This window comes from Natator depressus, chromosome 12 (genome assembly GCF_965152275.1).
Source record: "Natator depressus isolate rNatDep1 chromosome 12, rNatDep2.hap1, whole genome shotgun sequence".
NCBI lineage: Eukaryota > Metazoa > Chordata > Testudines > Cheloniidae > Natator > Natator depressus.
The window spans coordinates 40577879-40603475 of record NC_134245.1 but is presented as its reverse complement, the minus strand read 5'-3'; the positions used below and the strand labels follow the sequence as shown (position 1 = coordinate 40603475).

General features: G+C 58.6%; 2 protein-coding genes across 4 annotated transcripts in view; one reads left to right on the top strand and one right to left on the bottom strand.

The window, feature by feature from the left end:
• Nucleotides 1–4656, top strand: part of LOC141996707 (B-cadherin-like) — an 11354-nt gene extending 6698 nt beyond the window's left edge. Inside the window, exons 8-11 of the mRNA XM_074968969.1 lie at nucleotides 509–682; nucleotides 1952–2094; nucleotides 3817–3867; nucleotides 4564–4656. Coding sequence (XP_074825070.1) covers nucleotides 509–682; nucleotides 1952–2094; nucleotides 3817–3867; nucleotides 4564–4615 — 420 coding nt within the window. The 3' untranslated portion in view covers nucleotides 4616–4656. The remainder of the gene's footprint in view (nucleotides 1–508; nucleotides 683–1951; nucleotides 2095–3816; nucleotides 3868–4563) is intronic.
• DRC4 (dynein regulatory complex subunit 4) lies at nucleotides 3165–25597 on the bottom strand. Of its 3 annotated transcripts, XM_074968967.1 has the most exons (11): nucleotides 25486–25597; nucleotides 23497–23589; nucleotides 21449–21646; nucleotides 20911–21117; nucleotides 19795–19849; nucleotides 18780–18985; nucleotides 18008–18175; nucleotides 17462–17548; nucleotides 15393–15602; nucleotides 6272–6337; nucleotides 3172–5612 (listed from the first exon to the last, which is right to left on the bottom strand). In XM_074968967.1, the coding sequence occupies exons 1-11, from the start codon at nucleotides 25486–25488 to the stop codon at nucleotides 5463–5465; spliced, it is 1443 nt and encodes a 480-aa protein (XP_074825068.1). In that variant the 5' UTR covers nucleotides 25489–25597; the 3' UTR covers nucleotides 3172–5462. The 3 variants fall into 3 exon arrangements, with proteins under 3 accessions (XP_074825069.1, XP_074825067.1, XP_074825068.1); XM_074968966.1 differs by lacking the exon at nucleotides 25486–25597 and having other exon boundaries at nucleotides 3171–5612; nucleotides 23497–23839; XM_074968968.1 differs by lacking the exons at nucleotides 23497–23589; nucleotides 25486–25597 and having other exon boundaries at nucleotides 3165–5612; nucleotides 21428–21565.

Genomic DNA, 25597 nt, shown 5'->3' with positions numbered 1-25597 from the left:
AAAATTTCTCCCTCCCCCTTCCAGATCTGGTTAGGGGCTGTGGGCCTGCCCATGAGGGGTCAGAGCTCGGTGCACTGGATCCCACGGGCCCTGTGGGACTGCACCAAAGAGTGGGGAGGGAGCACGGTCAACAGATTAGACCGGGGGACTGAGCGTTGAGCAATCCTGTCACAGAACTTCAGTGCCTCCTTATCCCTGTCAGTGCGGTAGGGATGGTTCTCCCTCCCGGAGAGGGGCCCATGCGGCTGGAGCACTGGGGGGGTCTTGGATGGAAGGCACCCGGGGAAGGGAACAGCGCTCTCAAGGGATCTTCCTGAAGCGAGCCTGCTGATGGGCGGAGTTCCTCTGCCACCGGGTTAACGTGTGTCCTCTCTCCAAGAGCAGGATGAATAGCCTCCTAGCCGTTCACAGCCCTGCTCCCTCCTCTCTGGGAATTCTCCCTGGCGTTAGCAGGGTTTATATTTTGTCTCTCCTGGAAAGCCGACTCCTTCCTTTGCCTCCTTTCCAGGGCCTGGATTTTGAGGTGCAAAGCCAGTTCATCCTCAACGTTGTCGCAGTGAACGACATTCCCTTCTCCGTGTCTCTCCCAACTTCCACAGCCACCGTTACTGTGAACGTTGAGGATGTGAACGAAGCCCCAGTCTTTGATCCACCTATCAAAAGCCTGAGCCCAGCAGGAGAGGTTGCACTGGGAACTGGGCACAGAACACTCCTTGGGGACCCTGGTCCCGCTTGTTGTGGGAATGGCTGACGGGCGAGGGAGGAGCTACAGTTACACTTAGGGAGCAGTTACACTTAGGAGGGGAGCCCGTGGAGCACCCCAGACAGGGCTGTAGTAAAGTGGGATGCCCCGATTCCCAGGGAGCTGCGAGCCACAGTGCCCCAGACCAGAGTGTGAGCAGGATGCCTGTTGGCAGTGCAGGCTGTCCGTGGCATGGGATCCTGCCCCTGCTGTGGGACTGCAACCAGCTCACAGAGACCCCCAGCTGAGCTGGCGGGGCGTGGGGTAGTTCCTGCTGGCACACCCCTATTGCAGTCATGAGTCCCTCCCCAGGCCCTGCTCCTCGCCGAGGCCCCAAGGTTACTCACTGGCCTCGCTAGCTCAGCAAGCCGAGCCGGGGCCTGGCTCCCAGTGCTAAGCCCTGGTAATATGCTACAGGGAATGGTACCACAGGGAGGGGACTGGAGGGTGGAGTGGGGCAAATGGCCAATGCTCTGCACTGCCCCGATCCATGTCAGAGCTGCTGGGGCGATGCCCCACGTTCATGAGGTTAGACAACTGCTGGGGGCAGCGGTTCTGCTGTGCGAGCTTCAGAAATCAGGGTTGGGCCCCGCCTCACCCCCCCCATCGGCCTGAGCGTGCACCGGGGCCCCGCCTCACCCCCCCCATCGGCCTGAGCGTGCACCGGGGCCCCGCCTCACCCCCCCCATCGGCCTGAGCGTGCGCCAGGGGCCCCGCCTCACCCCCCCCCATCAGCCTGAGCGTGCGCCAGGGGCCCCGCCTCACCCCCCCCCATCGGCCTGAGCGTGCGCCAGGGGCCCCGCCTCACCCCCCCTACACTGCTACAGGGGGTTTCCATCAGGGTCAGACTCAGATTTCCATGCCCCGAGCGATGGCAGCTGGGCGGATGGAGGCATTGTCCCATTGCCCTCCCTGCCTGTACAGAGGGTGAGGGGGGTCCGGTCAGCAGAGCCAGGGTGCGCAGGGCGGGTGGAGTTTCCCAGCCCGGAGCACCATCGCGATGGAGTGTAGAGCAGGCCCGAGTGCCCTGTGCTCTGCCCTCCGATCCCTCCCCGTTTACCAGCGCGCGCCAAGAGAGACGCAGTTCCCCTGCTGCATGCCCCAGTGTGCGCCCCGCGGGGTGGGCACTGCCGTGGGCGGGGGAGTGGCTGCGGTGCTTCGGGGGCCCGGCGTGAGGGGCCCCGCTTGGCTCATTATCTTGTGTCCCAGGCCAGAAACGTGCCCGAGGCCCCTAGCACCTCCCTGACCATCCACGTGTTGAACATTCTGACGGGCCAGCCCGCAACAGGCCTGGCAACGCACCTGTCCTGGCTCGAAGGCCCCGGGCTGCAATGGAGGGAGCTGATGACGAGGTAGGTGCGGGGAGGCAGATGGGCTGCCCCTGGAAGGGAAAGGCCACCTGTCACGGAGTCCCCGGGCCATGCTCTGGAACTGCTCCCCATGAAGCCAGTCAGGACTCTGGGGAAGTCTCCTCTCTGGGAGCAGCCTGTCTTCAGGACACACAGCTCACACAGCTTCCACCTTCCTGTGCCTGACCTCGGAGCATTCAGCATCCTCTGCCCCTCCCTGCGCTTCCCACAGCGAGTCCGCCCAGGCGGGGTCCTGGGGAAGCCAGAGGGTCCTGCCCCCCAACTTCACAGTCAGATGGGACTCTCAGCCAGCCAGGAAAACAGAGGTTTATTAGACGACAGGGACATGGTCTAACACAGAGCTTCTGGGTGCAGAGAACAGGACCCCTCAGCTGGGTCCATTTTGGGGGGCAGTGAGCCAGACAACCACATCTGCCCTTCACTCCATGTCTCCAGCCAGCCCCAAACTGAAACTCCCTCCAGCCCCTCCTCCTCTGGGCTTTGTCCCTTTCCCCGGGCCAGGAGGTCACCGGATTCCTTTGTTCTCCAACCTTTAGCTCTCACCTTGCAGGGGGAAGGGCCCAGGCCATCAGTTGCCAGGAAACAGGGTGTCGGCCATTCTCTGTGTCCAGACCCCTGCACACACCTGCCCTCTAGGGCTCTGCAATGATCATACACCCTTATCCCACCCCCTAGATACTTAAGAACTGCCTAGGGGAAACTGAGGCACCCCCACACTATTCAGAGGAAACATTAAGAACCGTCCCGCTTCGTCACACCACCCCACAACCCCCCTAAGTGCAAAGACCTGGGGGTCGGGGGCGGGGGGCTGAGCTAAAGCCTGGGGGCAGGACAGGAAAGCGTTTTTCCACTTCCTCAGGCTTCCCTCCCCCACCTCACACCTGAGTCTGATCCCAGCCCACAACAGAACAGTTACCTGAGCCCTTCAACCCCCCTCCCCACCCCCCCATCGATCAGGCTGCACCTGCCCAGCCCAGCCACCAGGGAGAAGGTGGCCCCAGGGGGTGCAGGCTGCGGGATGGGTTCTGGCAGAGTGGGCTGGGGCCTGCGGCAGGCACAAGTTCCATCTCCCCCCGCCAGCCAGCGTACTGGCACAGACCCAGCCAATGCATAGCCATTTCCCCTGGTGCTCCCTTCCTTGGGTTTGGGAGTCTCTTCCCCTCTGGTTGTGGGGTGGGGGGATTACTCCCTTCTGGTCTCTGGCCTGGCAGCTGCCTCACTGCTCGGCTGGGCCCCCACTCCGCACTCACCTGGCATCATGGGGATGCACTCCAGTGGGGCACTGCCATCCGCTCTGGCTCAGCCTTCCTGGGCTGCAGGCCAGACCGCAGAGGACAGATCCTATGCTCTGACGTGACCCAGAACAGTTCAATCTCCCCATCAACTCCCAGGGTGGTGATGTGCACGCAGCATGAGGTGATGCTGGCCAAAAACCGTCTCCTGGAGTCCCTGGGGGCAGCTCCTGCCGTCTGGAAGGACCTCCCTGCCTGCCCCATCCCCAGGCGCTCTCCCCTGCTGTCACGCCTCTCCTTGCTGTGCCTTCTGCTTCCTGCTCTGCTCATGAGGACCATGCAGGGAGCACGTCATCCCAACAGCTGTGCCTGGCTCAGCCGCACCTGCGACTGGCTCCCAGCAGGGAGGCTCCAGGGGACTAAGGAGGGAGCCGTGGACAGCTTCAGTTTGATACACTTGTTTTGATTTCAGCTCTACCATACCGTGGATGGGTGCTGCCTGCTCTTCCAGGCTCCTGAGCAGGTGAGGGCTGGCACATACAAGCTGCACTTCGACACTGGGGCTTACTGGCAGCGGCTGGGGTACACTAGCTTCTACCCCTACGTGGAGGTAAATCTACTAACCAGGAGCATGTCTGGGCCCAATTCCTCTCTCACCTGGGCTAAAGCAGGAGTGAGGAGAATCAGCCCTGTCTACAAAGCCAGTGCTAGCACATGCAGACCCAGGAGGCAGTGAGCACATGGAGTGTCTGAAGCCCAGGACATGGGTTGCTCTGTGACTGCCTCTCCAGAATCTTCTGCTAAGTCAGGGTTAAGTTACCACAGATGCTACAAATGCACTGGAGCCCAAGGGTCAAATTCGTTGATACTCCACCGTAAACTCTGCCTTGTGGCCTAGCAGGGCAGCAGCTCCAGTTTGACAGCAGCGTACAGGAGCAGACTCTGGCCCCATCTCCCTGCTCCCCACCCATCGCCTTTGCCATCTCAGAGTGACTAGGGCTCAGTGCAGCACAGATGCACTTTACACGGCTAATCTGCAGCTCTGTCCCCAGCAAACCCCAGCAGTGCTGGAGCTGCTCAGTGTCAACGGGAAAGGGTTGCGCTGCTCCGACATTGCCTTAGGGACCGTCTGCAGACAGATCAAACTGCTGTGGGGCTAAGGCTCTCCCCAGCCAGCACATGCTTTGTCACACATGTAACCCTCCCTTGTCTCTGCCAGGTTGTCTTCACAGTCACAGAGCAAACCCGGAAGCTGCACGTCCCTCTGCTGATCAGCCCCTTCTCCTATACCACCTACAAGGGGACCTAGAGCACAAGGGAGAGCAGGTCGGCATGGCGCAGGAACTAGTCCCCCACCCCCTGCCGGACTGGCCTTGGCTCCAGAGATGGGCTGGAGGAAGTGACGCGAGGGAGGGCTCAGGATGGGCTGTGCTATTAAAGGGTTCTTGCAGCAGCACTTGCCTTAGCCTGATGCACTCAGCCGCTCGTTAGCGAGCTCTGTGGATCCGAGTGGTAAAACAGCCACGGAGATGGATAGCTCTGCTCTAGGAAGGGCAGCGTGGCTCTGCTGCTCAGGGGCCCAGTTCTCCCTGCTGGTGAGCGCAGTCCCTCCAGAGCCAGCAGGGCTCATCCCTCTTCCTGAGGCCGAGAGCTGTTGGCATATGGAGGAGACCCATGCAGGCCTCTGGGTTCCAGTCCCTGCCCAGCTGGGAGGCCTATGGGTGCAGGACTGGCTGAGAACAGGCTGCATGTGGATGCCATGGGTGTGGGTCTGGAGTGGCGACACTCCTCTGCTTATAGTGCTGCGGTACCCAGGGGCCAGCTACCAGCTGGCTCTGGCTGGCACGTTCTCTAGGCAAGGGAACACTGGGCTGTGAGAGGTCTCCTTCCACGCTGAGGCCCGGCCCTGCCCTGGGAAGCAAAAAACGGTTTCTTTGGAGCCTGCTTAAAAACCTTTCTGGGGTCTGTTTAATGAGGCAGAGCCACCAAACAGCCCTGCTCTCTGCCTGGGACAGCCCAGCCCGCTCCCTGCGGTGCTGGGACAGGAGCACATGGTGAGGTTGCTGACAATATTTAGTGTAACCTGAGAGAGGATGGACAAGCACGTCCCCAGCAGTGTTAGGTGGGGGTAGCAACGAGTCCGGCTGGGCCCTGCCCCAGCAGCTGTCCCATCACTGTGGTCTCCAGTGGTTTGAAGCCCATGTTGTCCAGGGGGATCCCGAAGGCTGTGAGCTTGGCCTCATAGGTGCGCAGCAAGTCGTTGTGTGCCTGAAAGCGAAGCAGAGTGTGAGTCCCAGGGAAGTGCACACCATACACAGCTCTTCACTAGCTAGCTCCTACCCACACAGACCACCCACTCCTGCACCATCCCCTGTGGTGCCCGGCAGGGGCAAAGGGGGGCTGTCATTATAACTAGGGAAACCAGAACTCGGCCCCCAAGCCAGTCTGGGTACTGGGGGTTCCTGGGAAACCTCCCCAGAGAGAGAACCAGCACCGTGTGTCTAATTCCTTCCCGCCATCGAGTTAGCTGCCTAGCAGCGAGGGCTGCACGCACAATAGGAGATGCCAACGTGCCAGAGGGCTGAGCTGTCTGGCCAGCTCTTTCTAGCTTTGCCACATAATCAAGAGGATTAAAGGCCTGACACAACAAGGGAAGTGCTGGGCAATGGCTGTGTCTATCTGTGCACACGTGTGCAGGAACAGCCCTTCCACTGCCTCCTCTCCTTCAGGAGAGATTATGTCTAACAGAGCCATGTAAGAGCAGTGCCCTGCTCCTCCCAGCAGGCCCTGGAGCTTCCCCTTGATTCCCATTAGGTTTTGCACAGGAGGACTCTCCCTGCAGAGCACAGTAACCATGTGGCATGTCCCAGCGCTGACCCTGCCTGGTTCCACTGGGGCAGGACAGAAGCAGGGTCCCCTCTTCTCACCTTGCAGACTCGGGCCAGTTCATACTGGAGATCCTTGATGGTGTTGTTCTTGGAATCCAGCACGTCCTGGGAAGGGAGATCAGAGCCTTGTTACTGGTTGGGTCCCCTGGGCATGGACCGGAGCCCAGCTCAGCGTGGTGCCACGGGAAAGCTGCAGAGATTGGCTTGGCAAGGTTCCCACAGTGCTGCCAGAGGAGGTGGTGCCTCCTGGCTGGGGCTAGTCTGTGGGGGGGGACTGGAACGTAACCCCAGAACCCTGCTCAGTGTAACTGACCCAGAGACTGAGATGCCTTTAGTGCTGCCTGCCCGCCAGTTCATGTTGCATCTGGTGGGTTAGACATGGCCTGTGCTCCCTTCGGTAACGAACACTGCGGAGAAGCCCATGCCCCTGCACTGCACTCGGAGAGCTCACAGCCTACTTCATCCCACTCCAGCCTGGTTTCCTCCCATCACCAAGCCAAAGATATGACAGAGGGAATCCTCAGGCCACTCAATGGAGTGCGACCTTAGTCCCCAGGGAGGCATTCAGAGTGCTTTGAAACCTTCCATGACAAGCAGTCCCTACCCCTGATCCCACCCTCCTGCCTCACAACCACAGGGTCCGAATCCAGCCCTGCTGGGTGCCCAGTGCCCGTTGACAGCCAGCTGAGCACAGGCCCCGGGCTCTCTCTGCAGTTGGGGAAAGCGGAGACCAGAGGAAATCCAGGGCCCTGGTGGCTGAGTGGGCCCTCTCTCTTTGGGGGCTGGCTGAGCCCTCTGTCAAACTGCTACACCTGGTCTGACATTCTGGGGTTCAGGAATGTGTTCTCCCTTTGGTTAAGCGGCTGGTTTGCTGCAGAGACCGTGGGATGCGTGAGGGCTACAAATGTGTCCATTAAGCATGAGGTGCCTGACTTGCCAGCAGCCTGTGCTCTGCAGAGGGCAGCAAACGAACAACATGCCCCCACCTGGAACTTCCACTGCACCAGCCTCTCGCTGGAAAAGGCTCCAGTTGCACTGTGACTCTTGTGCCAGGGGCCACTATGGCAGCTTCCAGTGTTCAGGGGCTGGCCCCAGGAACGCAGGGGACCCCCAGTTTTGGGTCATATTATGAAAGGAACCCCTGGGCGGGTATGGAGTTGTGATAAGGCGAGGCGGCTGTGCCTCACATGTGCTGCCTGGCCTTTCCGCTCCAAGAACCCAGCCAGGGCCCTCTGGACCTGGGTGCCGCTTGGTGCCTCTGAGAGCTTGTCTACACTAGTTAAATTGGTCCTGAGATGTACCAATGGTGCCGCTCCACTAACATTAGCAAGAGGGGAAGGCCAGGTCTGCACTTCTGCCACTCCATCACCTAACTGCTCAAACGTCAGGGCCTGGGCTACATGGCACCAGTGCAGAGTTACAGACCGGGAGCTTCGCCTGCAGAAGGCAGCTGAGCAAAGGAATTCGGAGACTCCAGCACTGCCAGCAGCTGCTGGAGAGATGTCGCCTTGGTGGTTTCTGAAGAATGTGTTTTGTGATCTGCTCCCCCCAGGCCAGGCAGTGGAGCTCATTCCATCCCCAGTGTCTGAGCACTACAGGGCTGCTCATGGTTCACCCTCACGACACCCCAGGGAGGGAGGGAAATGGTATCTCCATTATAGTGCTGGAAGCTGAGCACAGGGTGGATGAAGTGACTGGCCCCAGGTCACACAGGAACCCAGGTCTCCCATTTGAGCTGGGCTGGGACAAAGGCAGACAGCAAGTGCTGCTTCTCCTGTCACTGCTGCCACTCGCTTGGAATGTGGAATCACTAAGCCTTTTCTCCCCTCGCCCCAGGAGCTCCCTGTGATGTATTTTTAGCGTGCCAGACATCCCAGAGGCTGCTGTGAGCCACAGAGCCAGGAAGGAAAGCAGGTGATATGGGGGGGAGTGACTAGTGAGATTCATCTTAGTTCTCATTGGTCATTATGTCCCTGCTAGCCCCCATGGCCACAAAGCCCCTCCAAATCTGGCACATTCTGCGTACGCCTCCACTAGAGCTGGAGGGTGTCGTTGCCAGCTCCAGGAGACATAACCGTGCTACACGCATGGAGCTAGCCTGCTAAAATCCGAGTGTCGCTCTAGAGGTGTGTCACGGAGTGTGGGGGAGTCCAGGCCCTGCACCCCTCTTCCTGGGATTCACTGAGACTCTCAGCCAGCCAGTAAAACAGAAGGTTTATTGGACAACAGGAACACAGTCCAAAACAGAGCTTGTGGGGACACCCAGGACCCCTCAGTCAAGTCCTTCTGGGGGAGCAGGGAGCTTAGACCCCAGCCCTGGGGTTCCCTGTGTTCCTCCACCCAGCCCCAAACTGAAACTAAACCCACCGAGCAGGTTCCCTGCTGCAGCCTCCATCCACATTCCTGGGCAGAGGTGTCACCTCCCCCTCCCCCTCCTGGCTCAGGTGACAGGCTCTCAGGTCTCCCGTCCCCAGGGCACATTCCCAGGTCAACACTCCCCCCTCCCTGCTGCGTCACATCGTCACATCTCTCCCCCCTTCGAGACTGAACTGAGCGGGGTCACTGTGACCAGTGACCTGGGGAAGTTCGGGGTCCCCTCTCCGGGACAGCGCATCCGCTATCAGGTTGGCACTTCCCTTCACGTGGACCACGTCCATGTCGTAATCCTGCAGGAGCAGGCTCCACCTCAGGAGCTTGGCGTTGGCTCCTTTCATCTGGTGCAGCCAGGTCAGGGGAGAGTGGTCGGTGTACACGGTGAAGTGTCGCCCGAAGAGATAGGGCTCTAGTTTCTTGAGGGCCCACACCATGGCCAGGCACTCCTTCTCGATGGCCGCGTAGTGTCGCTCCCGGGGTAGCAACTTCTTGCTCAGGTACACGATGGGGTGTCTCTCCCCCTTTTCATCCTCCTGCATTAACACCGCCCCCAGTCCCGTGTCGGAGGCGTCGGTGAACACCACAAAGGGCTTGTCAAAGTCTGGGTTTGCTAGAACTGGGCCACTGACCAGAGCCTCCTTCAGCGCCCGGAAAGCCTCCTGGCACTGCTCGGTCCAGACCACCTTGTCTGGCTTCCCCTTCTTGCATAGCTCAGTGATGGGGGTGGCTATGGCGCTAAAGTGGGGCACAAATCTTCGGTAGTATCCTGCCATCCCAATAAAGGCTTGGACCTGCTTTTTGGTGTGGGGAGCGGGCCAGTCTCTGATCACCTCCACCTTGGCCGGTTCTGGCTTTAGGCGGCCGCTCCCCACCCGATGGCCCAGGTAAGATACTTCAGCCATCCCCACCTTGCACTTCTCCGCTTTGACAGTCAGCCCAGCCCCCTGGAGTCGGTCCAGCACTTGTCTAACCTGGGACACGTGGTCCTCCCAGGTCTGGCTAAAGACACAGATGTCGTCAATATACGCCACGGCGAAACTCTCCATCCCCCTCAGGAGCTGGTCCACCAGGCGCTGGAAGGTGGCCGGTGCTCCCTTGAGGCCGAAAGGCAGGGTCAGAAACTCATAGAGCCCCAGAGGGGTGATAAAGGCCGATTTCAGCTGGGCATCTGCATCCAGCGGCACCTGCCAGTAGCCCTTTGTAAGGTCCATGGTGGTAAGGTACCGAGCTCCTCCCAGCTTGTCTAGGAGCTCGTCCGGCCTGGGCATGGGGTAGGCATCCGATACAGTGATGGCATTGAGCTTCCGATAGTCCACACAGAACCGGACTGACCCATCCTTTTTGGGGACCAGCACCACCGGCGAGGCCCAAGGGCTGGCCGATGGCTGGATCACCCCCAAAGCCAGCATGTCCCGGACCTCTCTTTCCAGGTCCTGAGCAGTTTTCCCTGTGACTCGGAAGGGGGAGCATCTTATCGGCGGGTGCGACCCTGTCTGCACCCGGTGGACAGTCAGATTAGTGCGTCCAGGCTGGTTGGAAAACAGCTGTCGGTACGGATGCAGCACCCCCCTGACCTCAGCTTGCTGGGCAGGGGTGAGCTGATCCGAGAGGGGGATTGTTTCCAGGGGGGAACCAGCTCTGGTCCCAGGGAATAGATCTACTAAAGGGTCATCTCCCTGCTCCTCCCACTGACCACACACAGCTAACACCACATTCCCCCTGGCATAATATGGCTTCATCATATTCACATGGTACACCCGGCGGTGGTGGGCCCGGTTCGACAGCTCCACCACATAGTTTACCTCATTGAGCTGCTTGACGACCTTGAACGGGCCCTCCCAGGCGGCCTGTAGTTTGTTCTTTCTCACGGGGATGAGAACCATCACCTGATCCCCGGTGGCGTAGGCACGGGCCCGCGCCGTGCGGTCATACCAGACCTTCTGCTTCCTCTGGGCTCTGGCCAGATTCTCCCTGGCCAGGCCCATGAGTTCAGCCAGTCTCTCTCGGAAGGTCAGGACATACTCCACCACTGACTCTCCATCGGGAGTGGCCTTCCCCTCCCACTCGTCTCTCATCAGGTCCAGGGGGCCCCTCACCCTCCTTCCATATAACAGTTCGAAAGGCGAAAATCCGGTAGACTCCTGGGGCACCTCCCTGTACGCGAACAGCAGGTGAGGTAAGTTCTTGTCCCAATCCTGCGGGTGCTGGTTCATAAAGGTTTTCAGCATCATCTTTAGCGTCCCGTTAAACCTCTCCACCAGCCCATTGGACTGGGGGTGATACGCTGAGGCCCAGTCATGCCGGACCCCACATTTCTCCCACAAGCACCGGAGCAGGGCCGACATGAAGTTGGAGCCTTGGTCTGTCAAGACTTCCCTGGGGAACCCCACTCGGCTGAAAATGGTCAGGAGCGCATCTGCCACGGTGTCTGCTTCAATGGAAGCTAAGGGCACTGCCTCGGGGTAGCGGGTGGCGAAATCTACCACCACCAGAATGTATTTCTTCCCCGACCGGGTCGTCTTGCTGAGAGGCCCCACGATGTCCATGGCCACCTTCTGGAAAGGCTCCTCTATGATGGGCAAAGGTCTCAACGCCGCTTTCCCCTTGTCCCGGGCCTTCCCCACCCTCTGACAGGGGTCACAGGATCGGCAATACTGCCGGACGGTGGTAAAGACCCCGGGCCAGTAAAAGTTCTGTAGCAACCTCTGCCGGGTGCGCCGGATTCCCTGGTGCCCTGCGAGGGGGAGGTCATGGGCCAGGGACAGGAGCTTGCGGCGGTACTTCTGGGGGACCACCAGCTGCCTCCTGATCCCACAGGACTCCCCTTCCCCTGGGGGAGCCCATTCTCGGTACAGGAACCCCTTCTCCCACAGGAACCTCTCCTGGCAGCCTCTCCTCATGGTCCGTCCCTCACTGAGGTCGGCCAGGTCCCTGAGCTTCTGCAAGGAGGGATCTTTCCTCAACTCGGCCTGGAACTCAGCGGCTGGGGAAGGGATGGGGCCCGGTTCCCCCTCCGTGGCCAGGTCTGAGGCCGCAGCCTCTCTGAGCCGTGCCCCTCGGCGCTCCCTCCCCACCCGAGTAGGGTCTCGCGCCTCCAGTGTGGTACCCTCCCCAGGGTCAGGTCGCAGTGCCCCTCGCCGGCTCTGGCTACGGGTCACAACCAGGGCGGTCTGGGGGTCGCTTGGCCAGTCCTCTAGGTCTCCCCCCATCAAAACTTCAGTGGGCAAATGGTGGTGTACCCCCACATCCTTGGGGCCCTCCTTGGTCCCCCATTTCAGGTGTACCCTTGCCACGGGCACCTTAAATGGGGTCCCGCCCACCCCCGTCAGGGTCAGGTAGGTGTTGGGCACCACCCGATCTGGGGCCACCACCTCGGGCCGGGCCAGCGTCACCTCCGCGCCCGTATCCCAGTATCCATTGACCTTCCTCCCATCCACCTCCAGGGGAACAAGGCACTCTCTCCGGAGGGACAGCCCCGCACCCACCCTGTAAACCGAGCACCCTGAGTCCAGAGCCTCCAGCCCTCTGGCGGGGCTGGCTGGGGGTACTCTTCCCTCCTGAGCAGGTGGCAAACTGGTAGCCCCCCTTTCCTGGGTCGCCTGCCCCTCGTCCAGCTGAGTCCCTACCCAGTTAACCCTGGGTAGGTTGGGTCTGCTCAGTTTGTCCCTGAGCCCGGGGCACTGGGCCCGTACGTGGCCTCTCTGGCCACAGTGATAGCAGCTCAGGTCACGTTGGTCCCCTCGAACGGGTCGGAGGGGCCCGACACCAGGCGTTCCCCTTTGGAGGGGGTTCTCCCTATTTCCCCGCTGGGAGGCCCCATGGTGACTCTCTCTCTGCATCGGGGGGGGCCTGTTCTTTTGGGACTCCTCCCGGCTACCCCCTGACCGACTGTTCACAAACTCGTCGGCCAGCTGCCCTGCATGCTGGGGGTTCGCGAGCTTTTTGTCCACCAGCCACAGCCTCAGGTCGGAAGGGCACTGTTCATACAGGTGCTCCAGTACAAACAGGTCAAGCAGGTCCTCTTTAGTTTGGGCCCCCGCTGTCCACTTGCGGGCATATCCCTGCATCCTGTTGACCAGTTGTAGGTAGGTGACCTCAGGCGTTTTACGCTGACTCCGGAACCTTCTCCGGTACATCTCGGGGGTCAGCCCAAACTCACGGAGCAGGGCCTGTTTGAACAGTTCATAGTCCCCTGCCTCTGCCCCTGTCATCCGGCTGTAGACCTCCACGGCTTTGGGGTCCAGTAAGGGGGTGAGGAACTGGAGCCTGTCTGCAGGGTCAACCCTGTGCAGCTCGCAGGCATTCTCAAAGGCCGTCAGGAAGCTATCCATGTCCTCCCCCTCCTTCCGCTGGGCCAGGAAGCACTTATCAAAGCTCCTTGCAGTCTTGGGTCCCCCCTCACTCACCGCAGCCGGGACCCCACTGCTCCTCAGCCTGGCCAGCTCCAGTTCATGCTGTCTTTGTTTCTCCTTCTCCTGCTGCTCATGTTGACGTTCCCTCTCCTTCTCCTCCTGCTCATGTTGACGTTGTTTCTCCTTCTCCGCCTGCTCATGTTGACGTTGTTTCTCCTCATGTTGACGTTGTTTTTCATGATCCTCCAGCTCCCTCATTTTCCTCTCCCTCTCCCATTCCAGCCGCATCCGCTCCAGGGATGGGGAGCTCCGCTGGGAGGATCCCCTGCTGGCTGCTGGGGTCAGGGGGCCCTCGGTATTCGCTGGGCTTCCCACAACCCCTCCCCCAGGCATAGGTAGGAAGGGTCTCGGGGTGTCCTGGGCAGCAGTCTGACCCCTCCCAGCCTGGTCAGGCCCCAGGGCCCACGCTGCGTCCGCCGGGCGGCTTCCCTCAGGGACAGGGATCGGGTCATCCAAGCGATCCCTCTCCTCCAGCTGGGCGATCAGCTGTTCCTTGGTGGACCTCCCGACGCGCAGCCCCCTCTGCCTGCACAGCTCCACCAGGTCGCTCTTAAGGCGTTTAGCGTACATCTCCCGGCTGGCCACTCGCAGGCCGGGCAGCTGTCCACGGTTTCCAGGAAAAGCCCCTAGTGTGCCAGTCCTTCTTGAGGTCACCACCTCTTTGCCAGGGTCGAGCTGCAGACTCCTCCGCCCCTGGGACCGCTCGCTGCAATCCCCCGGGGGACCCTGTTACTGCAAAAGTCCTTCTCTCTGGTCACACACTCCCAGGGGTTAACCGCCCCCTGAAACCGTCTCTCTCTGAATCTTCAGCACGCCTGGTCCCCGTCAATCCCCCTTCGTTTTACTGTTCCCCAGTCACTTACTGCAGGAAGCGCCGTTCACGGGGTGCAGTAGATCCCACCGCTGCCACCAGTTGTCACGGAGTGTGGGGGAGTCCAGGCCCTGCACCCCTCTTCCTGGGATTCACTGAGACTCTCAGCCAGCCAGTAAAACAGAAGGTTTATTGGACAACAGGAACACAGTCCAAAACAGAGCTTGTGGGGACACCCAGGACCCCTCAGTCAAGTCCTTCTGGGGGAGCAGGGAGCTTAGACCCCAGCCCTGGGGTTCCCTGTGTTCCTCCACCCAGCCCCAAACTGAAACTAAACCCACCGAGCAGGTTCCCTGCTGCAGCCTCCATCCACATTCCTGGGCAGAGGTGTCACCTCCCCCTCCCCCTCCTGGCTCAGGTGACAGGCTCTCAGGTCTCCCGTCCCCAGGGCACATTCCCAGGTCAACACTCCCCCCTCCCTGCTGCGTCACATCGTCACAAGGTGCAAGCAGCAGGAGAGGCTGGCCGCCCCGAGTATGTCACTTCGAGCTAGGAATCACGCCTTCCAGCTCCAAGTGTTGGCAGAGCCAGAATGGAGCCTGCTTAGATTGCCGAGGGTGGTGCCAGCCAGGAGAGGGCTGTCTCTGCAGAGCTGGCCGGGGAAGCCTGGGTGAGGCTGCTGCTCAGTGTGCTTCCATCCCTCACCTTTACAGAGTACAAACAAGCAGTGCCTGGCTTGTGGCACACAAAGGAATCAGCAGCCCCAACAATTCTCCTGTAGGATGGGACTTGGAACCGCCCTTTCCACAGCTGAGGGAGCGAGACTCAGCGCTGAACCTACTGCACCTTAGCCTGCCCCTCATGCAAGGAGAATCCTAGTGCCCCAAGGGGGTTACCCATACAATGGCCTTCATGGGAGTTACAGGAGGCCACTGAAACCCATCCCCTTACCACAGCGGCAGCCTAGGGATTCTGGCAGGACAGTGGACCATGTCGGGGCTTTTCCCTAAGTATGCCAGGGCCCCAGCTCTACACACATCTTAGAGGTGAAATTCTTCCAAGACGAGGGGTGACTCTTTCTGTCCTCCCAGTCCATTGGGCCTCTCCTCCTGCACCACAAGCCTGGGGCTGCGCTAACAGACCAGAAACTCTGACAAAACTACCAAGTTCAGCTAGCCACCAGGCGGGAGTAACAAAGAGTGTGGGGTCCCACAAGGTTGGTCCTCGCTCCTCAGGGGGTGCAGGGAGAAGGAGAGGGCTCCCTCCTGGTCATAAAGCGACCATTCTCTGATGCCTTCTCCAAGCCTGACTGCACCATGAATGTAGCCCCCTGCTGCCTCCAGCAGGATCCCTCTCCAGCTACAGAGACTGCACTCAACTCTTTGGTGCTGAGGTTAAAAGGCCAGGGATCTAGCCCATGTTTAGCCACAGAGCCGGCCCGGCCCCCCTGTGCAGCCCTATCATCCCAAGCCCTAACTCTTGCAGTGGGGAGGGGGCAAGCCCAGCAAGAAGTGACCCTTCTGCTCCCATCTCTCCCCCAAGACCCTGAAGCAGGCTACAGTACCTCCAGTTTGCGTGTGACCATGGTGAGGGCGCTGGGGTCAAGATTGGAGGCTGAGAGGATTTCGTTAAGCTGCACCTCCTTCTTCTCCAGTATGTTGGAGAGGCCCTTCAACTTGCGCTCCAGGAGCAGGTTCTTGAAGCCAGTCTTCTGCTGCACCTCACTAATAGCTTTGGTGAACTTCTGATAGAGCTCGTCTCGTTCTGCCTGCACCTGCTCAGGAGAGAACCACACACCCAGGTAGCTCCATGCCGTGCCTTCAAAACCACCTGCTCTGCACTGTGGGAACAGCCACACTGGGACTGACCAATGGAACACCAGGTTGGGTAGCATGCCCCTGACAGTGGGCAACACTGGAAACTTCAGTGGAAGTTAACATACCTGACTCCCAATGGGGAAATCCCTCCCCCTGAAGCAAGAGGAATGAGGAGTCTGGAGCATTTCTTCCCTAGCCAGCACCACTGCATGTGTGTCCTTTAGCACATGCACCCCACAGGCCTGACTGTAATAAGCGAAGTATACCTGCCAAAGGCAGGAATGTCATAAACTCCCCCCACCAAACAGCTCCCGCCCCAGACGGATTCCCCATAGGAAGGGGGTCTTCCCCCTTAGCCCACTTTCATTCCTCTGCACTGTACTCCCAGTTCCTGTACCTAGTTTCCACCTCAACTGCTACGTTTTGTGCTCATCCAAAGGGGCCCAAGTGCTCTGTAAACATTAGCCAATCCTCAGGTCATCTCTGAGAGGCAGGTATTACTATCAGCAGTCTCAAGATGGGCTGACTGAGAGACTGGCCCCAGGTCACCCCTTGAATCAACAGCAGATATGGGAAGAGAACCCATGAATCCTGGCTCCTGGAACAGTGGTGCCATGGCAGCATGCTGGGCCCAGAGGCTGATGGATTGAAACCATCCTCTGGTAGCCACAGTCTCCTCCTGAATTAACAGTGAGGGGAATTAATCATTGGATCAACTGACCTTGGGGCATGATGGATTCTTCATCACTTGGAATCTTTAAACCAAGACAGATGTCTTTCTAAAAGATGTACTATAGCTCAAACCACAATAATGGGCTTAATGCAGAAATCACTGGGTAAGGTTCTCTGGCCTGGGCTTTGCAGGTCAGATTAGATGGTCACAGTTGTCCCTTCTGGCCTTAAAGTCTATGGCTGTGAGACCCCAGGACCCTATTCTGGCCCTCAGAGTGACCCCAATGCTAAGTGCATGAAGGGATCACTCACTTGCCTTGCAGCGGGTAGGAATGGCAGATGTTAGCAGCAGAAACTAAGAGAACCTTGGCTCTTATCTAGTTAATGTGTGTCTGAATTAAGACATATCCTCCAAAGCCTATTTCCAAATACACTGAATATGCTGCTGCCTCAGTGACAGCTTGTTAATGAGGTCTCATATCAATATTCATATTGCTGGGGAGTCTTCACGAATTGCAGACAAGCTCCATGCTGCCTTAACCCGCTCAGCTGGGTGAGCTGCGGAAAAGACCCTCAGGCTGCAAGCACTTAACCTGAAGCATGCTCCCTGAAGGGTGGCGTGCCAGTAACAGACTCTGCCTGGTCAGAGCAGGGATTATCCTAAAGCCAGCGGTTATAGGAGAGCCCGAGGATGATCGTTCCAGTGGAAGGGCAGGGGCTCCACAGTGGTAATCTGATGCTATGCTGTATCCAGCACTCCCTCACTATAACAGGGAGACTCTCATCAACAATCTCTCTTGTCTTCCTCCTGGCCTAATGCTGCAGCCAGGCAGCCCCAGGCCAGGAAGGGACCAGTGGAGCATGTGTTATTGTTTAGTCAACTACAAAGCTGGGTCTGTCTACTGAGTACAGGAGATGGCAGAGCAGAGAGAGCTCAGAGGAGGCAGCCGCTCCTAGGGAACTCAGAGGGTGTCAGAACCCAGGACAACCCCAGCTGAGCTGAGGCCCGTGCAGTCGTCTACACCGTTACCATTGTGACATCATCTCATACCCCCGGATCCCAGCTGTTCAGAGTGGGCTGGCGAGGGACGGGACGGGAACTCCCCATGCCCAGGTGCTCTCGCTTCATGTCCATGGCTCTCACCTTGCTGAACCTCTGCTCCAGCACTTCATGTTCCCACTGAAGGTCTTTTAATTCCTTCTGGGTGACTTTCAAACGGGCCTTTGTGTTCTGCAGAGGGGAGGAAAAAGGGAAAGAGATTAGACACATGCTATGGGTTCCTGGGGTGGGGCAGAGGCAGCACAGGAGAATACCAGACTCTGCTCCCCAAGATGGGCATCACCCACACAGAATCCTCTCTCTCTTAACAAGATATGTAGGGCTCAGGAGTCAGCCCCGGCGGGCAGGAATCCATTATTCCCCTTCCTCCACTAGAGAGCGGTCCTCTGCACCCCTGAGTTCGGGGATCCCCACCAGATGCTATGCTGAGGACACCAGCGTAAGCCAAGCACGACTAAAGGGGATTCCATTTTGGAGCCTGTCAGTGTAGTTCCCAGATGACCAGCAGAGGCCACTATTCAAGCCCAATCTGTACCCTGGACACGGCACAAGGAGTGCTCTGAGAAGGAGAGGGGGAGACACTACAGGACATGGGACCTAAACCAGATAGGAGCCGAACAGGTGACTCACAGCCAGTGCCTCCTTGTCCTTCTCGTAGTGGGCTAGCTTCTTCTGCAGCTCGGCCACCTCCTCCCGGGCCCGCTGCAGGGGCTCTGTCTGCCTCTTGTTCTGAAGCAGCACTTCCGCCATCTCCTTCTCCAGATGATCCTCCTTCTTCTTCATCTCCTCCATCTGCTCCTGTTCTCAGGGACAGATACACAATGATTGAGTCCCTGAGGAGGGCTGCCAGCATGGGGTGTCGCGGCAGGAGACCCCAGGCCTGCCTGACTCCCAAGCACTGCACGTAGCACTGCCACAGCAGCTTCCCAGCAGATGGCTTAAAATGGTGATGTTTACAAAGCAGCTGCATAATCTTCATTAGTGTAATTAGAAAAGGAGGACTTGTGGCACCTTAGAGACTAACCAATTTATTTGAGCATAAGCTTTCGTGAGCTACAGCTCACTTCATCGGATGCATGCTCAAATAAATTGGTTAGTCTCTAAGGTGCCACAAGTCCTCCTTTTCTTTTTGCGAATACAGACTAACACGGCTGCTATTCTGAAACCCGTCATTAGTGTAATTGTGTAAGAGTGTCACCACTCCTTAGGATTAGAGGGGCTGGTGCTCACACAGCATATGAAGCAGCTGGGAAAACCCCTGCAGTGGAAGGCACTCAGTGGGAAGCCAATACTGAAATGCATGTAGAGTTAACAGGTAGGAACTGTCACCTCCAAGAGAGCGTCAGTCCTCTCCAGCACTGGGCTTCCGACCCAGCTGTGTCCCCACTCCGGTGCCGGTTACCTTGAGGGTGTTGATGAGCGCCAGGTTGTTGAGGGTGACATCGTTGTAGTAGTTCTTGATGTCACCGAAGGCCTTCTCGTGGTTCTTCATCAGTGTGTTGATCTGTCCATTTTTCCTCTCCTCGATCTCGTGGATCTCCGTTTTCCTCCGCAGATCCAGCTCGTCCCGCAGCACGCGCATCTTCTTGTCGTATTTGGCCTCAATCTCTGAAGCGAAACACCACGCATGGCTGAGTGACCACCCCATAGGGCAGGCCAGAGAGGCTGGGACTCAGTGCGTGAGCACCCCTTTGCTGCTGCGACAAGCTGCTTGGTCAGTCCACACTATGGGGATGGTACTCTTGGAAAGGGTGCCCATTAATGGTGCCATATCAGTTCCCATTAGTGTAGGGACCAGTTACTGCAGAATCATGGAAGGGAATGCCCAGAAACCCTGGCTGACTGCGGTGCCCAGACACCACAGGCGTGGGAGCACTAGAAACACTCAGGTAATCAGCCCATGCAAATCGAACCACGCTATAACAAAGAGGGTACTAGCGCAAGACCTAAGCGCCTGTAAAGTCTCCTCCAGCCTCAGAGCCCTGCAGCTCCAGAGAGCCAGTGAGTGTCTGTGAAGGGCACTTACTACTGCTTAGTGCCCACTATGGTGCCCACCAGAGCACAGTGTTAAACAATTTCCCCCGACACAGATCGAGGGAGCAGGGCTGCACTGCAACATGGAGACAGGCAGTGTAGAGTGAGACCGAGTCCAACCTTGAGTGGCAGCAAAGCACCCGCTGCTGGTGCTGCTCTGATCCATTCTGCAGGCACGCAGACAAGCTGCTCCTGGGAATTCAAACAAGCCACTCAGCCTTACAGCCCACAAGTGGCAGAAGATGGAAGGAGGAGGAGAATGGCCTTCAGCCAGCTAGGCCCTGTTTTGCTCCAGGGGAGGGAGCCCAGCAGAGGCACAGTGTGATGAGTGCTAAGAGAGCTCTCACTCTGGGTTTCATACAGGAGTCCAAATAGGAACTGACCTTTCACTTGTCTCTCAAAGTCGCTGCGCAGCCGTGTGATCTCCTCCTCTTGTTTCTGCCAGGGAGAAGCTGCACATTAGACCTGGATAGCCAAATAGAGAGAGAAATCCTCCTCCACACACAGGCTCAGAGTCAAGGCCATCTGCTCACCTGGCTGCAGTGCAAAGCCATCACCGAAAGGCTTGAGGGCTGCTGACCAGCTATGCCAGTACTGCCCGCTCTGCCAAAGGCTGCTGAGTGTGCCCGTGGATGTATGGGCTACATTCAGACACCTGGGACATGCACCGAACCTGCAGATGTGTTTGAGGGGCACACCCCCTGCCTTATGGACAGTATCGCTCTCCGGGAACATTTCTTTCCCTACTGACTTTGGCCATTTCTGCTTGGCAAACACCAATTCCAGCGCCCTCTCCACCATGCCCCAGGGTTCCTTGTGCAGCACACACCAGCTTGGCTCTGCCAACAGTAACCCCCACGTCAGTGCACCAGCACCCAGCATAGCTCCGAGAACAGCACTGTATCTGCCAAATCAAATCAGACCTTTGGTCCATATTACCCAATATCCTGCCCCAGGAAATGACCAAAATCTGAGGAGGACACAAATTCCCACAATGCACCTGGCCATGCCAGAAATCCTTCCTGACCCCATGGGGATCAGCTGATGCCCTGGAGCACATGGTTTGATTACCCATCCTACTGCAGTTTGCAGAGTGACACATGCAGTTACTGGTCATCAGGTTCTCCAGCCCCATGTTGGATTCTGACTCCCGCAACACCGAACCTACTGGCTGACTCCCAGCCCCAGGAGGACAGACTTCCTTCAGTGACTCTCAATAGATCTCCCACACTGGATGACCCCTTAGTTTCACATTATGGAGATGGCGGAAGGATCAGGGACTGATCAGTCTCCATTCAGCCCTTCAGAGCCTGGAAGTCTCAGTCAGGTGCCCCCTCTTGCCTCCTTCTCTGACAAGCTAACCTTGGGCTCTCCCTTCTCCGTTGCATGCCAATACCACCCAGGCCTCGGACTCGCTCTGTCGTCTCTGCTGCTCTCTTCTTCCAGGCTGCAGCTAAGGTGTCCGCAGCCCCATGATTATCTGTCTGAGAGCAACGTACCATGCGCAGATTTTTCACCACCACCTCGTTGGCCAGCTCCTGCTCCTTTAGCTCCACTTTCAAGGTGCGCATATCCTTGCGCAGCTCCGTCTCCTGAGTGCGGTGCTCCTTCTGGGCCAGCTTCATGGACACGCTGCCCTCTGCCTTCAGTTCTGTGATGTTGTTCTGGTGCTCATACAACAGGTGCTTCACCTTCTGCTTGTAAACCTGGAAGAAAGGAATTCAGTGGTGTAAAGCCCGCAGACAGGGATGGGAGCAGGGGGAGCCCAGCAGTGGGGACCCACCCCTCTGCAGGGGCCTGGGAAGAGGGGCATTAGCAGATGCTGGCAAGAACACATTTGAACTTTAAATACTGCCTGAGATACTCCTTGCTAGTGTCCTGCCCAACTCATCTTTGTCCCCTCCTTTTATCCCGTGCTGCTCAGGGCTCACTCAAAGAACACCCGGGTGCTACTAATTATGGGCACAGCCAAGCATGGAGCTGTGGCATCAGTAACAAGAGCTGGAGTCCACTAACCGTCTTCCCTTAGCCTCTCACTTTAATCTCCACTTGATGCCGCTCCTCGGCCTCCTCCATCTCACGGTCCTTGTTGCGCAGCTCTGCCTTCTTCTCATCCAGCTGCCGACGGGTGATCTCCCAGAAGGTGTGGATCTTGTCACGCTCCAGCTGGAAGTAGTTGCGCTCCTCCCGTTCGCGGTCCAGCTCCTCCCGGAGACGCACAATGTGCTCCTCCAGCTGCAGAGCCAACAAGCACAGCGGGTGAAGGCACCACTAGGGGAATTCTCCTCCCACAAAATTGCTGACCTATGTCTCTCTAGTACCTGTCACCCTCTGGGGGCCCAAAGCTCTTTCCAAACTACCCACAGCAATCCCAACAGCCTCCCCTGGGTGGAGCATGGCAGCTGTTTAACAGGATACAAAAGTTTAGGACAGGAAGTGACGATGCCATATCCAACAGAAACCACAGGCCGTTTAGAGAGGCAGACTGTAATTAGCCATTAAGATATGGATACTGGGACTAACACCCTGACCTCTGGAAAAGGGAGCTGTCAAAGTTTGACTCAGACTCACAATTTATCAGACCACTCTGTTTTATTAGCAAAGCTGCTCTGCTAATACATTTAGAAGTGAGCCCCCCGAGTGGGGCTTGTGTCTCTTAATTTATACAGTCTTTTGGAGAACAAGTTACAGAGAAGTTACAGACAAAAGAAGAAAAAGATTTTAGTCACCACCCTTCAAGATCCCTGAGACCAGTCACGTATCTTCAATTACCTGCCACCCTTAACAATCTCCTTTAACAGCTTCCAGTTAACTTAACTAATTGCCCTTCACACCTTCCATTCTGATGCCTGCTTCTTAGACATGCTGGCTCTATCTTAATTGCTTCTCCATTCAAAAGCTAACTGTCCCTACGTGTGCTCCCTCAGATACTTTGTAACATGTTTTGGCATGCCCTCTCATATACAATGTATCCAGCATGTCCCCTTATACAACATTATACTTATACAATGTTATACTTCCACAGAGCTAAGGCATCTTTATTGATCGGAAGGGAACAGACGCTATATGTCATCTGGAAGAGCAGTGCTGCATTCATTAACAACCAATTCTGACTCAGAATTGCAGGTTCCTCTTTTAGACTACAGGGACATTGGGTCAGGGATCATGTCTTCCTATGTGATTGTATAGCAGCCAGCAAAGCAGGGCTTTGATCCTGACTGGGACTTTGGACATTACCATACTAAATAATAATACAAGGGAAGAGGGCTACCTGCTGAATCACTAACTCCCCTTCGCACAGCACCTAGTCCATTCTCTCATTCAAGCACTGGCTTCGCTTAAGATGCGATGAGAGCACAGCAGATAGCATGACTGCAGATCATCAAACCACAGACTGAACAATCATAGAACTGAATCTGAACGCAGTACCACTTGGGGAAATGGTTTGCTTGGGCCCGGGAAGAAGAGGAAGGTGTATTTATGGCATGGGGTGTATGAATGCCCTAGCAACAGACATTGATTCCATCAGCAATTCAAGTTCTAAAGGGGTTATACACCTGTATCAGAGTGAGTGGAGGGGGTTGTTTCCAATAGGAAACAAGGACAGAACAAGACATAGTGCTCAGACTGACAGGGAAATGCTAGACTGTGTCACAGAAAACCTTTTATAACTACTAGACAGTGGAACAGGGTGCAGAGGAGGGCACAGAATCCTGGTCATGGGCAATAGAGTGCAGGCTAGATGAGGGACACAGGGAGGTTATGGAAGCTCTGGAGAGGTAGAGATGAGATGGTTAAACCCTTTGGGAACCCAACTACACCTTAAAGCCCATAACGAGCCTGCTCTTGTGACACCCATGCAGATAGTTCAGGCATGTGGGGGATGGTGCAGTTGTTGGTGTGAAAACCCACCCTGACTTTTCTACTAATCTTCACCATCTGCCATCTCCATGGGTTGAACCAAACCTTGTGCACTTCGTGCAACCAATAATCCTTACAAATGGGAGCCTCCTCTCACCAGGAGCTCGATGGCCATGTGAAGCCCTAGGGCAAAGAGCCCTAGGAGGGATGCTGTGAGCTCTCACCTGATCCTTGTTCATGTCCTCCGGGGGGATAGCATCCACCACCGCTGCAGCTTTGCCCCCCTTGGCTTTTTTGCCACCTTTCTTTTTGGGTGCCTTAGAAAAGAAAACAATATACATGACAGGCTTCCATAGCTCAGAGCTACAGAGGTGCCACTGACCTGGGCTGCTGGGGACCACTGGGTGTGGATGTCATTCTGACCAATGAGATGACACAAGGTGTGATCATCCAGTTTCCCACAGGCCACAGGTGCAGCTTTGAGGGGGCTGGAGGGTCAGTAGAGGTACAAGAAACTCCACACCAAAGCAATCAACTAAGAGCCCATTTTGGAGCAGCCTGAGCCCTGTGATGAGTTAGGGGCATGCACTTGAGGGGAAGGCAACAGGTGCCACGGGCTGGTGCAGCCAAGGTCTCAGAATGACCCAGTACCTTCACCCGGAAGGACTGTGCGACTGACAGCTCAGGGCATTGACCAGCCCAGCTGCAGCTCCAGGAAGGCCACTGCAGCCATCAGTCCAGAGCAAAGTGCCCCAGGCACAGAGGAAACGGGACAATTCTGCTGCCTGCCCCAGAACCCTGCCCCAAATCCTGCTGCCCCCCAGCACACCAGGGGCTCCCAGGGGACCCCTGAACCCAGTGTTTTCCTCCCAGCCACACCCAAGGGACCCCACAAACCCAGGGGGTCCCCCCCAGCGCCTCGGTCGCCCCCCAGGGGACCCCTCGAACCCAGGGGGTCCCCCAGCTCCCCAGCCACCCCCCAGGGGACCCCTCGAACCCAGGGGGTCCCCCCAGCTCCCCGGTCGCCCCCCAGGGGACCCCTCGAACCCAGGGGGTCCCCCGCAGCTCCCCGGTCGCCCCCCAGGGGACCCCTCGAACCCAGGGGATCCACCCCAGCGCCCCGGTCACCCCCCAGGGGAACCCTCGAACCCAAGGAGTCCCCCCAGCGCCCCGGTCGCCCCCCAGGGGACCCCTCGAACCCAGGGGGTCCCCCCAGTGCCCCGGTCGGCCCCCAGGGACCCCTCGAACCCAGGGGGTCCCCCCAGCGCCCCGGTCGGCCCCCAGGGACCCCTCGAACCCAGGGGGTCCCCCCAGCTCCCCGGTCGCCCCCCAGGGGACCCCTCGAACCCAGGGGGTCCCCCCCAGCGCCCCGGTCGCCCCCCAGGGGACCCCTCGAACCCAGGGGGTCCCCCCAGCTCCCCGGTCGCCCCCCAGGGGACCCCTCGAACCCAGGGGGTCCCCCGCAGCTCCCCGGTCGCCCCCCAGGGGACCCCTCGAACCCAGGGGATCCACCCCAGCGCCCCGGTCACCCCCCAGGGGAACCCTCGAACCCAAGGAGTCCCCCCAGCGCCCCGGTCGCCCCCGAGGGGACCCCTCGAACCCAGGGGGTCCCCCCAGCGCCCCGGTCGGCCCCCAGGGACCCCTCGAACCCAGGGGGTCCCCCCAACGCCCCGGTCGGCCCCCAGGGACCCCTCGAACCCAGGGGGTCCCCCCAGCGCCCCGGTCGGCCCCCAGGGACCCCTCGAACCCAGGGGGTCCCCCCAGCTCCCCGGTCGCCCCCCAGGGGACCCCTCGAACCCAGGGGGTCCCCCCCAGCGCCCCGGTCGGCCCCCAGGGGACCCCTCGAACCCAGGGGGTCCCCCCAGCGCCCCGGTCGGCCCCCAGGGGACCCCTCGAACCCAGGGGGTCCCCCCAGCGCCCCGGTCGGCCCCCAGGGGACCCCTCGAACCCAGGGGGTCCCCCCCAGCGCCCCGGTCGGCCCCCAGGGGACCCCTCGAACCCAGGGGGTCCCCCCAGCGCCCCGGTCGGCCCCCAGGGGACCCCTCGAACCCAGGGGGTCCCCCCCAGCGCCCCGGTCGGCCCCCAGGGGACCCCTCGAACCCAGGGGGTCCCCCCAGCGCCCCGGTCGCCCCCCAGGGGACCCCTCGAACCCAGGCCCCCCCCAGCGCCCCGGTCGCCCCCCAGGGGACCCCTCGAACCCAGGCCCCCCCCACCATGGCTCCTGCAGCCGCGGCTCGGGCTCGGCGGAGTCACCGAGTCTCCAGGCAACCGCCGGGGAAGCCTCGCGAGAATCCGGCCCGGCCATAGCAACGCGCGCCCCGGCCC

Coding starts and splice junctions, on each gene's coding strand:
- DRC4 (XM_074968966.1), bottom strand. CDS start 23,613: ATGTATATTGTTTTCTTTTCTAAGGCACCCAAAAAGAAAGGTGGCAAA. Junction 15,603..17,461: donor TGGAGCAGAGGTTCAGCAAG/GTGAGAGCCATG, acceptor TCTCCTGAGCAG/GTGCAGGCAGAACGAGACGA. Junction 6,338..15,392: donor TGGTCACACGCAAACTGGAG/GTACTGTAGCCT, acceptor CTCCCTTCCCAG/GACGTGCTGGATTCCAAGAA.